The following is a 14,468-nucleotide window of genomic DNA, read 5'->3' as shown; positions in this document are numbered from 1 at the left end:
GGAGCTTGCGTGAGGTCCCCTCCCTCTGCTGCACAAATGAATGTGGCCCAACCAGGCTTAGAGAACTGTTATTCACTATAATAGCCCCAAAGCTGGGACATATGGCAAGGCACTGTAATCATGTACTGAGACCACAAAATAATACTTATTGGCAACGCTGTAAACCCTGTAAATGCTGTTGTAAATATCGTAACCCTTCTTGCATTTCAAATTCATTTTGAGCCTAACGCCTGTAAGCAGAGCTTGGCCTGTGGGTTTTGATAATGAAAGGCATACGTTCTAAATCTGTGTGTCTTTTATTCAGTGGAATAATGTGACTAACTACTTGTGATGTCCCAATGAGTTGTACTTAGGTAATAATATACCCCCTATTGTAAATTATAAGGATATTAGAAGTCACAGAGGTGATTCATGACCATATAAATGCGTTTATACCAATCATGGAACTTTAATGTGATTTCTGAAATCCTAATATTTTACAACAGGGGGTATATTTATTTTTGTAATACAAAACTTTGACAAAGTCATGTGACAAATTACATTACTAAGCACCAATTATAACTGATGACATCACTAGGTACTGTTTATAAGGATATAATTTACACAATATTCTTGGTTCTTTTCTATTATAATTTTATAACACACAAGTCCTATGAGTTTTCTGTAAATTATATCCTTATAACTGGAGCTTGGTGATCATTTATGATCCGTGCTTAGTGATGTGTATAATTGGTGCTTGTGTATTATAATAAATAATATTCATTTGTTAATTAATTTGTGGTAAGATATGAGGATATTAGAAGTCACCTTGGAGTTCCATGACCTGTAAAAAAGGTGGTGACAATAGGGGGTACAATATTCACTATATAAACAGTACTCATAGAGATATTGATCATCCCATCAGGACATTAGGAATTATTCTAATGCAGCTTTTATTTTCTATATCTTCCTGCCTTTATAATAGCATCATTTCAGGGCTATTCACACATTTGTCTTGTCGACCCAATATCTCAGCTGGTTTACAGATAAATATATTTCCATGATGTAAAGAATTCATCCAGTGCAAACCAGTAGCAGGGTGCACCATCTGCTGGTGGGAATAGGGCAATGGCTGTGCATTCCGAAGAGATAAAAATGAATCCACGACTAGTTAATATTATTTGTTATTTATATAACACCAAGACATTACGCAGAGCTTATACACTGGCCCCATCAGTGCCTGCACCAGTAGAGCTTACAATCTAAAGTCCCTATCACAGTCACGCAGTAGGGTAAATTTTATACAGGAGCGAATGAACCTGACTCTAGCTGTTATCCTGGCTCTAGGGGCACTTATGTCTCCCATATCAGTGCTCCACTAAACACTCAATTTAAAAATGAAATCTGGGAACCATTTAGAAAGTGAATATGACTGGCAATAGCATGACCAGCTCTACAAAAAAAAGCCCATGGCTACTTTATTATGTGGCCTGGGACTTTACTTGGCCAAAAAGTCTCATACTGCTGCAAATCTTAATTTCCACCCAAATTGTGATTCTAAGAAACTTTCCAATATACATATATTTAAACATTTCAGTGGTTTTTAAAAGTTATTGGTTGTAATTGAAAGCAGAATTTATATTTTTGCTTTCCCTGGTTCTGACTCTAATGTAACAGAAGTGAAATCTGTTAATCTAATAAAATGGCTTTTGCTACAGAACATGGCAGACCCTCAAACCAAGTTCTTTCCTGTGAAAATAGAGCTATAAAGCAATTATATAATATTATATATAATAATAAATGGGCACGTTGAGTAGTACTACTAAATAAAACATCCGAAACATCCAAATTTTGCATCATATGTCTGTGCTTTACTATTCTTGTGTCTATCTCCTAAGTTTCCCCTCTGCTAAATGCACATGAGCCCATGGGGTAATTCTGTCCTCTACTAAACATATATACACATATTATGTAATTCCTCTAGTTCTTTGGGCAGTACCTTGTGTATATTTCACATTTAATTCATGTCATTCTTTAACAGTGTAAGGGAAAGACATAGATGCATATTTTCATTTAGACTTAATACATATACAAGAGATAACATACATACATGCAGCAAACTGACTGCGATGGGGATTCTGAGGACATTTTTGTTCCTAAGCAGTTTGCCCTATGTTACATTACAGCTGTTCACGCTACTGAATTCTAACATTCTTTACCTGATGGGTTTTTTTTTTTTTTTTTTTTTTACAGCATCCACAAATACAGAAGGAGTCACAGTATATTAAATACTTGTGCTGCGAGGATCCCTGGGTACTGCATCAGTGGGTTACTGGCATTAGAATAGCCAAGGTAAATCTATTCTTGCTCCATAAGCCTATAATAGCTTAGGCAGTTTAATTATCCCTGTTACAAGGCAAGTGAGACAGATGTACAGGTATGGGATCCGTTATCTGGAAACCCATTATCCAGGAAGCCCGTCTCCCATAGACTACATTTTAATCAAATAATTTAGATTTTTAAATTTTTTTCTCTGTAATAATAAAACAGTGCCTGTGCTTGATCCCAACTAAGATATAATTACCCCTTATTGGGGGCAGAACAGCCCTATTGGGTTTATTTAATGGTTAAATGATTCCCTTTTCTCTGTAATAATAAAACAGTACCTGTACTTGATCCCAACTAAGATATAATTACCCCTTATTGGGGGCAGAACAGCCCTATTGGGTTTATTTAATGGTTAAATGATTCCCTTTTCTCTGTAATAATAAAACAGTACCTGTACTTGATCCCAACTAAGATATAATTAATCCTTATGGGAGGCAAAACAATCCTACTGGGATTAACTAATGTTGTATTGATTTTTGATAAGCAGACTTAAGGTATGAAGATCCAAATTACAGAAAGACCCCTTATCCAGAATGCCCTTGGTCTCAAACATTCTGGATAATGGGTCCTATACCTGTACCAATAAATCCAATGTACAAAAAAATCCCTGAAAAAAAAGTGCCTCAAAAACAAAAGGTATTTTCAACTCTAGTCCAAAGGGAACATGTTTATTTTGATGATTAAAAAGGTTATTTACCATGACCCTGGATGCATGTGATAGAGCACTAAGGGGGGAAACAAGGTGCAAAGTGCAAAACATGGCGGCTTGTGTACTTTTTTTTTCACTTTGCTCCCTGGCCTACCATCACAGACAAACTGACTACTCATGGATTTCTTTTCTTTTAGTATGGGAAGGTTTTGTATGAAAACTATAAAGCCGCAGTACAGAGAGGCGGGCTGGCATCTCATTGGTCCACTCTTGGCAGTTCCTCGGTTTCAACAGCAGCAGGTAAAGTGATTGGACTATTACAGGGCCCAGTTATCATAGTTATATGGATTGCTGTGAATTCATGAATAATATTCAGATAAGTAATGCTGAAACTAGGGATGCACTGAATCCACTATTTTAGGATTCGGCCCAACCCCAAATTGTTTGCGAGAGATTCATCCAAATACTGAACCAAATCTGAGAACCGCACGTGGTGAATTTGTTCAACTTCAGTGTTTATGTGATAAAAAAAAAATCACATGATTTTAAGGATTCCGTTCGGGCAGGGGCATAGATTGAGCTGAATACAAATCCTGCTGATAATGGCAGAATCTTGGCTGAATCCCAAACCGAACCTTGGATTCAGTGCATCCCTAGCTGAAACTGAGAGAGGAGATGAGTTTGACCAGTTTCCATTATCAATAGATAACATTCTATATATATAGTTGTACTGTGCATGAACTCAAACCAAGGATTTATTGTGCTTGAAAAAAGACAAAAGGCCATGAAGTTCAACCTCCCTGAATAAACCCCAGTGCATTTATAGAGACCTATTAATACACTCACATATAGAAACTATATATACCAAGACCTATACTAAACTAACTGTAGATATTAGTATCACAATAGCCTTGGATACAATGCTTGTTTAAGAACTCATCCAGGCCCCTCTTATAGGCATTAACAGAATCTGCCATTACAACATCACTAGGAAGGGCATCCCCCAACCTCACTGCCCTCACCTTGAAAAACGCTGCTTCAAATGTAAGTTCATTCCAATAACCTAAAAGGGGGGGGGCCCTCTGGGAAAACAAAGAACACTATCTGCCTATAATCCCCTCTAATGTACAGAGTAATCATGTCCCCTCGCAAGCGCCTTTTTTCCAGAGAAAACAACCCCAACCTCGACAGTCTAACCTCATAGCTTAAATCTTCCATCCCCTTAACCAGTTTAGTTGCACGTCTCTGCACTCTCTCCAGCTCATTAAAGGAGACATATTGCATCATACTCATTTTTTGGTAATATATACCCCTTTCTCTAAAATGTATAGTGCTTCTGTAAAGGAAGGTTTTAAAAACGTTTTACCTGTTAAAAATGTAATTATACTAAAGCAGCAGAGAGATCCTTTCTCCTCTGTGTCTAAGCTGAAATGAGAACTGGGCGTGTCCTCTCATGCTGCCTCAGGAAGTGATCATAACTTGAGTGACATTTAGAACTCTAAACTATTAACGTTTTTTCACATAAATAAAAGGAGTTTGTCCCTTTGCCTGCATCCCCCTCAGCTAATTGTGTCCTTCTCCCCCAGAGCCTTTCTGTTCTGCTTCCCCCAAGAGCCTCCTTCTCCCCTGTGAGGGCCGCCCTGAACTGCTTCCCTGAGAGCCGTTCGTAACTTCAGACAGCTGCCCCTGCGCTACTTATAAGGAAGCCGTTTGTAACTTCTGACAGCTGCCCCTGCGCTACTTATAAGGAATGTTCGGCTCTGTGCTTCTTTCTGATAAAGAAGCACAGAGCCGAACATTCCTTATAAGTAGCGCAGGGGCAGCTGTCAGAAGTTAGGAATGGCTCTCAGGGAAGCAGGACAGAGCAGCTCTCGCAGGGGAGAAGGATGGAACGGCTCTCTGGGTGGGGGAAAAGATGGGCAGCAGGGTACAGCACAGCGGTGGCAGGTAAGAGGCAATCAGGGTTGGCTAGCTGGCAGGAGCGTGATTGAGGGTGGGGATCTATGTGCGAGTAAATGCTGATTGCTCTCAGCCAAACTGACGTCACTACAAACACCTCCCTCCCCTCACAGCCCAAGCCCTCAGTAACTGGACCTGCTGTAGCTAATGAAGCTGTGAGAGCCGGCGGCTCTGTAGAAAACTGTACAGAGTCTTAAACCGGAAGTCAGGGATATGGACGTAACAAGAGCAGTTTTTGGCCAGTTTCATGAAAGTTTGACCTGAAATGCACCAAAAAAAGCCAATTCCTTCAATTTTACACTACAAAACATCCATTAATGCACTCTGAAAAATGATGGTATATGTCCCCTTTAATATCCTTCTTAAGGACTGGAGCCCAAAACTGCACTGCACACTCACGGTGAGGCCTTACCAGGGACCTATAAGGAGGCAAAAATGATGTTTTGCCATTAAGTGACAGTGCCTAGAGTTACAAAATCCCCAGACCCCCCTTTTTTTATTAAGGAGGTCCCAAAACACACTGCCCTTTAGTGTATAACTGCATTTGTTATTTCTACCAAATTGCATACCAAATTGAATGACATAACTGCACTTTTCAACATTGAACCTCACTTTCCAGTTTGCTGCCCAGTTTTCCAATTTTTGTCAAATCAGCTCTGCATCCTGCATGGAACTTATAGTTTTGCACAATTTAGTATGGTCAGCTAAAATAAAGTTCCAGGCAGATATTTAATTTCACCTTCCGTGTGGTACTGTATCAAATACTTTAGCAAAGTCTAAGTAGATCATATCTACTTCCAGAAAGCAGGTCATATATAAGTTAAGCTTTACTTAAACCACCCAGCCTTTAATGGATTATGATGTTACAGAATACAGGCAGCAGGGTGTTTAAGGCCTTCAGCTTGTTTACTCCATAAGCTCCTGAGCAAATATTGCACATACCTAGCCCTATGCTTAGAGGTGTATTTACAGCCCTGCCCCTACACTGCTATATTGTTCCATGGGCTACAGTTATAGGGTAAAATGCTAAAATTATACACAAGGGTCCCAGTCATAAGCAGACCGTTATTTTTTCAAGGGGAAGGCAAATTTAAGACATTGTCTACACAAATTACTTCACACTATCCTTGGGCAGTTCCATGTATAATATGTAGCAGGATAAATGCAGTGGCAATTTCATACATTATACCTCCCATGCTAAAACCCTATGACACATGATAAGGTAAAAACATACATCCCAGAACACACAGAAGAATAACTACACTGCCAATTTAATATAATGTATAATGCCCCCAGTACACATGATAGTATCAATGCATTGTCGTTGTCATGTGTATTAGCCCAGAACACACAGCAGGATAAAGTTCCAACAATATCTCCATTTTCTTTATTACAGAGTCATTGTTGGGGAGGTTTAGGGAGGCTTAGCCCATGGTTCTAGTCATATACACCAATGCTGAGACCGCCATTGTTATATTAAAACAAAATGCAAACAGCTCTAGAGTTTGCACCATGTTATAAGTATATGTGAATTTCATGTGTGCATTTACCAAGGAGCCCACGGTGCTGCCACCCCAAGGGCCCCCACCACCCCCAAAAGTGCATACCGCATACTTACCTTACTGCAATCAAAAGAAAGAGGTGAGCAGGGGGTGCCAGTGCTTCCCAGCAGGAATCGGATCTGAGTTGTGGGGCCCACCAGGTTTTTTCCTGGTGTCCCGCCGGCCCAGTCCAACCCAGATGGAGCATGACCATCGCAATGTACATGCAGTAGGTGCATAAGAAGTTATATTACATTACTCTTGGATGAAGTTTATGAACTATTCAATGACCTTGCAGTGTCCTCCCAAGTCAAACAAGTGTGTTTATTATATGTAACAATGGCTTCGGTCTGGTAATTCTAATTAACAAGTATTCTAATTACAATGAGAATTACAAATGGCAACCTTCTGAACTTATTAAATGTCTGATTCGTTTTTGCAACGGCCTTTTCTTTGCTGCGCAGATGGAAATCCTGCAGGGCATAGTGCTCATTGAGAAAGCAAGGCTCTGTTACTGGCGGAATACGTTATTTTAGCTTGGAACAATTATTTGGTTGGATAGCCCTGTTCATTTATTGAGAGAGATTCAAACGTGCCATTAAGTGAGTACAATGGGCTTCATGCAGTAGTGTAAGCATTCCTGGCCAGTGTTAAACCCTCTCTATGGTTCATGGCTCGGGTGGAACTGGTATTTTACACACGTGCCACAAATCCAAACACATTTAGCATTTTAAAGATTCGATTTCTCACATACTAAAATTGCTTAAAGGGGAACTATCACCAATAAGAAATTACAATATGGTAATCTTTGGATGCAAATAATATAAATATATATAATCAATTTCGTAAATATGATGGACTCAGAATTCTTCAAGTAATAAGGGTAGGATTATCCCAGTGAGTTAAGGTATCCATATACAGGCCAATAAATGCTGCCAACAGTCTGAGTTGGAAGTTTATTGGCCTGTGTATGGGACCCATGAACAGGCCTACCCAACCGATATCGGGCCAAAAAAAAAGGCGCCAATGCGATTCCCTTGGGCCAAGCGATTGGATCTTCTTGTTTGTCAGCCATTTCTACTAGGATATCCCAGCACTACCTTAAATGAAAACTCTGTCAGACAGAAATGGTTCTCTTTCCTTCCATCCAACACCCAAAGCATCCCAGAATTGTCCATTACCATTAATGGCTCCATAATGAACCCATCTCCACAGACTCTGTATCTTGGGGTTATCCTTGATTCCTGCTCTTTACTCCCCATATCCAGTCAATAACTAAATCATTTTATTTGAACCCAAGGAATCTTTCCAAAATATGATAATTTATGACACAAGATGCCACCAAACTTCTGATGAATGTAATGACTACTCCAACTTTCTATTAACTAGCCTTCTCCTCCAGTTACCCCTCCAATCCATAATAAATACTGCTCCCAGGCTCATGTACCTCAGCAACAGCTATTTATCCTCCATACCCCTCTGCCAGTCTCTACACTTGGGCAGGTCAAAGCGCTACTCCACCCTACATCTCTGAGCTAATCTCCAAATACTTCCCAAACTGCTCATTACACTCTTCTACTCCTAACACCTCGCTCATTACCTCCACAAATACTTGCATCCAAGACCTTCTCTTGAATTTCCACCCACACTCAAGTGACTTTCTCTCAATCTCTGTGCCTGCTATTTGCTGGGAGAAGTGTCTGCTGTGGGCTATTAGACCTGCAGCAAATTTTGCACCTTCTATTATACTGTCCTACTAAAGTCAATTTGTAGTTTCCTATAAACACCAGGCAACTGGACTGGCATAAAACAGTTTAGGAGTTGCCCAGTAAAGGTAATCGCTGGTTTGCGGATGCTGTGCCACAACATACTTCACACAAATCAGGTCTCAGTGCAACCGCTGAACAAGTTTCAGTTACTGTACAAATAAATATTGAAAATATGACACTGGTTTTTTACATCTTGTATTTTCATTGTAGTCTCTGTTAAGTTTCTATGTACAGTTCCGTTTGGGTGTGGCAATACACAGTTGGGTGTGGTTAGATGGGTTATGCGCCACTGGATTTTTACTCGGAGAAGAGATAACATAACTGTCACTGCTTTCTTTTCTCAGGCTCTAGCCAAGGCAATGGTCAGATCTGCCAGAATGTAACCACCATCAGTTCCAGCTTTTCTGATGCCTGGAAGCGTGGGGAGGACAATAAGGTATATATTTCAACTGTAGAGAGTTTCTTTTAGTGAGATTGAATGGCTCATTTACCATGTGTTAAGGCCCAATGGCCCTCACCGGGGTGAGAGTCATATTTAGGAAATAGGTGGAGGCAGGCAGCAATAAACGTAATCACGGACAAAGCAGGAAGTCAGGAACCCGTAGATCAAACCAAAATAGGAATTCGGATGCACCCAGGAACTTCACAAATAACCTACCGTATATACAAGCATTGAACCCGGGTCTTTAGCATCTATTTATTTAAATTTTCGCACCAGGTGTGGCAAAATGACACCACATGCCTGCACACCAACGCCACTACGCTGGGGACGTGGGACACGGTTCCCATTCTATGGGGGCACCAAAACTGAATACAGAATACTCACTCCTATACTAATGGCAGGTGAAAGGTGCACCCTATAGAGAGACTTTTATTATAGGTCCAAAAGCCTTAAAAGTGGAAACAAAATATTATTCAAACATACCACTCTGAATATAAACAAGAAAATGTTTTTTTTTTTTAAGGTTAGATTTTAAACAGATCCAGTGGGAGTTTCCCTTTAACACACGAAGAAGCAAAAATATTTTGTAGCCACTTTACATGGCGCAGATCCATTTGCACAATATGTATATTCTCTTCTGTAGGTTAAACAAAAAGCATCTCAGTTGCGCCCGTGCTTATGCTGACGGCAAACAAACGGCTGATTATAATGATAAATGACTAAGATGCGTGAAAATAATCGAAGTGCGAAGTACTGCAAGCATTCCCTCGGCTTGAGCGCTTGTGTTTATCCAGCGCTGGATCCAAGCAATTAACTGCCCTTCAAAATTTCATGTGTTAATAATGTTTAGACTCCGGTTCATTCGCCCAGGAATGGATCCTTATTATTCAGCCCGTGATTCTATAACATAATTGCTTAGTACAAACATGTCAGCATCTTCGTCATCCACAGAGTAGCGCCGGCACGAGCAAATACGTGAAATCTCCTTTCATTAAACGCAAATTCAAACTAAATCAACAAGCGAAGATAATCGTCTCTGCGATCATTTTTATATGTAAATTTATAAGAAAACCTATTGTTTCCCCCAACTGGAACGCCGGCTCTATTAGCCCACACCTCCAGTATCCATTTTTGTAGGATACGTATATATATTTTTATTTATATAGCGCTACTTATGTAGGTCTCTGCCCGTACAGCTTGCACTGTAAGTGGGTGGGTAATTTACAGACACAAATAGGAGGGCATTAAGTGCTGCAAGTTATAGTGGGTGACACTGCAATGGGTGACAGTTCTCAGTTTGGGTGCTATGTGAGTGCTCCAAGAGGGAGGCTTTGAGTTTAGTTCTAAAGAGACTAAGGGAAGATTCACTCTGGCAGAATACAGGGAGGGCATTCCAAATGTAAAGGGCAACAAGGCAGAAGGGTTTAAGGCGGGAAATGGCAGTAGTAGTCGCAAGTGCAACCATGCGGTTGCTCTCAGAGGAGTCGGCCAGGAATGTATGGAGACACAAGAGAATAGATGTAGTGAGGAATAGAGGAATGGAGGGCTTTAAAGGTGGTGAGAAGGTGTTTATAAGTTATATTTTGTTTCATGGGAAGCCACGATAAGGACTTCAGCAGGGAGGGGCCTGAACCCTCCTGGATGAGAGGAGGAGAATTCTGGCAGCCAGTGCCAGGCCTAGTAGATGGAGTGCCTAAGGCAAGGGGCCAATAACAGCCCGTCCCCATGTGCACAAGAGAGAGTGCCAGTGGGGGGAGTGGGTACATTCGCAAAGTGACAAAAAGCCAACCCAGCCATTCTCCAGGACTCACTTTGAACTAGGAGTAGGCAGACAGCAGAAGTTCATATCTAGCGCCCCTCCCCCCAGTGTTGCCCCCTAAGCACGTGCCTCTTCTGCCTACCCCAAATTAGATATCATCATCATACAGATGATATTTAAAGCCACATGATTGGATAAGATCTCCCAAAGAGAAAGTATATTGGTAGAACAATAAGGGACCAATGGCTTAATTTGTGCCACTGTTTCACTCAGGGCTAAGCAGGGCTATTGATATGGTTGACCCACCCATACATACAGTACAAACAGTACATACAGTACAGTATGGTGGTGGTAGAATCAAACAGTTATGCTGCTTCTCCTGCAGTGTCTTATAATGACAAATCCTTGAATTTAATCCAATTGAGAAATGTTTGGCGCCACATAAATTGAGGTTTACATGCATCACCCAACTCACCCAACTAACCTGCACAACCTGGCGCAAATGTGCTAGGGAGTATAGACTACACTCACGTAGTGCAAATATACTATATACTCATCCCAAAATGCCTACAGTATTATATCTGCAAAAAGTGGCTTTGCAAAATATTTCATTTTGGGAAATGACTACTTGCCAATCAGGTGTGTATGTAATTTTTCTTTTAAATAGGGCTTTATTGTCTTCAGCAGTTGGAAAACAGGATTTGGTTTGATCAAATTAAGAAACATCTTGCAAGAATGTTAAAACCCTTTATCCTTCATATATAAACATCTCGTTATTTCTCCTTTACTCAAGTTTTTTCATTATTAAGATGTTAGTTTGTCCTTTGTATTTGGGAAAAGAGAGGTATCCTGAAGGACAGATTTGAGAGTGTTATCAAATAATAACATTGATTTTGTTTTGTCTTTGAGCAGGATAAAAAATCGAGTGAGATTAATAAATCTGCATCAAAAAGTACCACGCCCACGGTAACCAAACGGCCACCCCCTGCGCCTAAAAGGGCATCATCCATCAACCGTGGGACAGCTGATCCAGCTTGTCCACCTAAACCGAAGGCTATTACTACTGATTTCATGCCAGAACCACCACAGTTTCCATCACCACCACAGTTTCCACCACCAGAACTGCCTCAACCCGCTGATGAATTTTTGCCACCGCCCCCACCTGACTTTTTTGACGCTCCACCTGATTTTTTACCACCACCTCCCCCAAGCTTTATGTCTACTGCTGGAAATCCTCCACCTCCTCCAGTTACTCAATTACAAAGTTCTAATGGAGCAGCTCCACCACCACCTCCTCCTCCACCACCTCCTGCAACCAATGTACCACCGTTGCCTGTGAAAAAACATCCTCCTAATCCGCCAAAAAGACAAAGTACTATGGGACCTATGCCAGGAGCAAATGCACATGGAGGGACAGGTGGTCAACCAGATTTTATGTCTGATTTGATGAAAGCGCTGCAAAAGAAAAGAGAGACTACAACCTAGAGCTTCAGGAGCCATACACAAAGAGACTTTAGTACCCAGTAAATGATAGCATTAGTGAGTATCGCAATGCTAAATACAGTGACAACATGACACCACGTTATGCTGATAATCACAAACTACTGTAGTAACTTTCCCTTTGCACCAATTCTCTAACCATTTTTAAGTGCATCCAAGATATTGAGGAATCTTTCTTTTTACTTTATTTGCAGAAATATAAACGGGAAATGCCATAAAGCTACATCACTATACATCCACGTTTCTTACTTTTTAATGGGTATGGAATCAGCTTTGTGATACAAGATTTGGTTTGAAATGATTGATAATGTATTTAACTTTTATAGTAAATACTGCAAATATATATAATTCTGTAGATAGAAACTATTGTATTATTGTGGCCCATTCTGGCCCCTCGCCTTTAGATTAGGAACCCTTGGCATAGCTATTCCCTTCTACTAAGCACAAGTCAGTAGGGAAAAAACTCAAGGTATGAAAATCATTCTGAGGAACACAGAAGGAGCACCATGTATCTGAACATCTGGAGAAAGTTATGGCCGCAGACTGGCCACTGACATTCCTACAGTACCTCCAGGTTCCCAACAGGACTGCCTCTTATAATGCTCAGTGCGGCCAACCAGTCTCTGGTGCAATCAACACCAAGGATGATCAACTGCTGACTGACCCCCAACAGACTTACACTTTGCCTGAATAATAAGACAACTAGAATTTCTTTGCATTGATAGAAATAGGGCGTTGTAAAAGTTCTGAGAAGTTTAAAGACAATTCAATTGGTGCATTACGGAAACCCTAGCAGTAATGTTATAGCAATGTTACAAATGGTCAAGGCCACCTCTGATAAGTATGTGAGGCATTGCGGAAAAGAAAACATTCAAGCCACACTATAACATAATTTTTAATCTCAGGTAAGCCACCAGTCAGCCATTCCACTAGCATTTATTAAGAAATGTAGTGGCTAACAAGAAAAAATAAACTCTATATTATCTGCTGTTTTTTAAAGTCCAGCTTTCTTTGTGATGCATCTTTTAGTTCCAAATGGATAAGTCTAATAAGGCCAATCCATGGGGAAAGTATATCATATATATAGTGTAAACCAGTGCTGTCCAACTGGCAGCCCGCGACCCCCCTCTGTGTGGCCCCCCACCTGTCTGGCTGCTTTGATGACTTACTCTTGTGTAAGCTTCAAATGGTATCTGTACTCTGATTAACTGCCCCCCCTGCATTGCTCACACCTCAGATTCAGGCTGTAATCCTACTGTATTGTTTAAACATGTAATCCCCTGTGTTGTTCACACCTTTTAATCTCTGCATTGTCCACACCCTGCAGTGTTCACACCTCAGGCTCAGGCTGTGATCACCCACATTGTTCCCCTGTTCACACCTCAGACAAGACTGTAGGAGCAGTAGAAACCCACAAATATTCCCTGCACACTACAAAAAGAACATATACTGTGGTGGTACTGCAATTAAAAAGTTTTTTAATAGGCAGGCAGAATATGGCACACACAGGCAGCATAGGGCAGGCAGAGTATGGCACACACAGGTAGGGTAGGGCAGGGCAGGCAGAGTATGGCACACACAAGCCAAGTATGGCACAAACCAGCCAAGAATGGCACACACAGTCAAAGTATGGCACATGCAGGCAGGGTAGGGAAGGCAGAGTATGGCACACACAGGCAGGGTGGGGAGGCAGAGTATGGCACACACAGGCAGGGTAGGGAAGGCAGAGTATGGCACACACAGGCACTCAGGCAGGGTAGGGAAGGCAGAGTATGGCACACACAGGCAGGGTGGGGAGGCAGAGTATGGCACACACAGGCAGGGTAGGGAAGGCAGAGTATGGCACACACAGGCACTCAGGCAGGGTAGGGAAGGGAAGGCAGAGTATGGCACACACAGGCCGGGTAGGGAAGGCAGAGTATGGCACACACAGGCAGGGTAGGGAAGGCAGAGTATGGCACACACAGGCAGGGTAGGGAAGGCAGAGTATGGCACACACAGGCAGGGTAGGGAAGGCAGAGTATGGCACACACAGGCAGGGTAGGGAAGGCAGAGTATGGTACACACAGGCAGGGTAGGGAAGGCAGAGTATGGCACACACAGGCAGGGTAGGGCAGGCAGAGTATTGCAGGTTTTTGCTGTACTACAACCATTAATATGGGTATGGTCATGTGATAACATGGGTGTGGTTTCAAGTGGGTGTGGTTTCAAAAAGGGGAGTGGTCAAAACTGGCTTCCATTATCGGCCCTCCACCACGTAGGTCGGAAAAATTCCGGCCCTCTGTACCACAGAAGTTGGACAGCACTGGTGTAAACTAACAACATGCTCCTGTGCAAGGATATCCTCTAGTGGCCAAAAAGGAAAAATACCATTAAATAAGTAATCCTGCGCAAATGCTTAAGTTAAAAGAATTTTGCTTTATTACAATCCATAAAAACTACTTACAACCTGTGTACTAAGCCTAACGCATTTCATGCTTAC

General features: G+C 41.4%; 1 protein-coding gene across 1 annotated transcript in view; it reads left to right on the top strand.

The window, feature by feature from the left end:
- Positions 1-12,978, top strand: part of apbb1ip (amyloid beta (A4) precursor protein-binding, family B, member 1 interacting protein) — a 53,121-nt gene extending 40,143 nt beyond the window's left edge. The window contains 4 exon segments of the mRNA NM_001102933.1: positions 2,233-2,331; positions 3,214-3,316; positions 8,630-8,721; positions 11,399-12,978. Of these exon segments, the coding sequence (NP_001096403.1) occupies positions 2,233-2,331; positions 3,214-3,316; positions 8,630-8,721; positions 11,399-11,971 (867 nt within the window). The 3' untranslated portion in view covers positions 11,972-12,978.
- Positions 12,979-14,468: the final 1,490 nt, after the last annotated feature.

This window comes from Xenopus tropicalis, chromosome 6 (assembly GCF_000004195.4).
Source record: "Xenopus tropicalis strain Nigerian chromosome 6, UCB_Xtro_10.0, whole genome shotgun sequence".
Lineage (NCBI taxonomy): Eukaryota > Metazoa > Chordata > Amphibia > Anura > Pipidae > Xenopus > Xenopus tropicalis.
The sequence above is the reverse complement of the archived record's forward strand: the minus strand, read 5'-3'. Positions and strand labels throughout refer to the sequence as shown.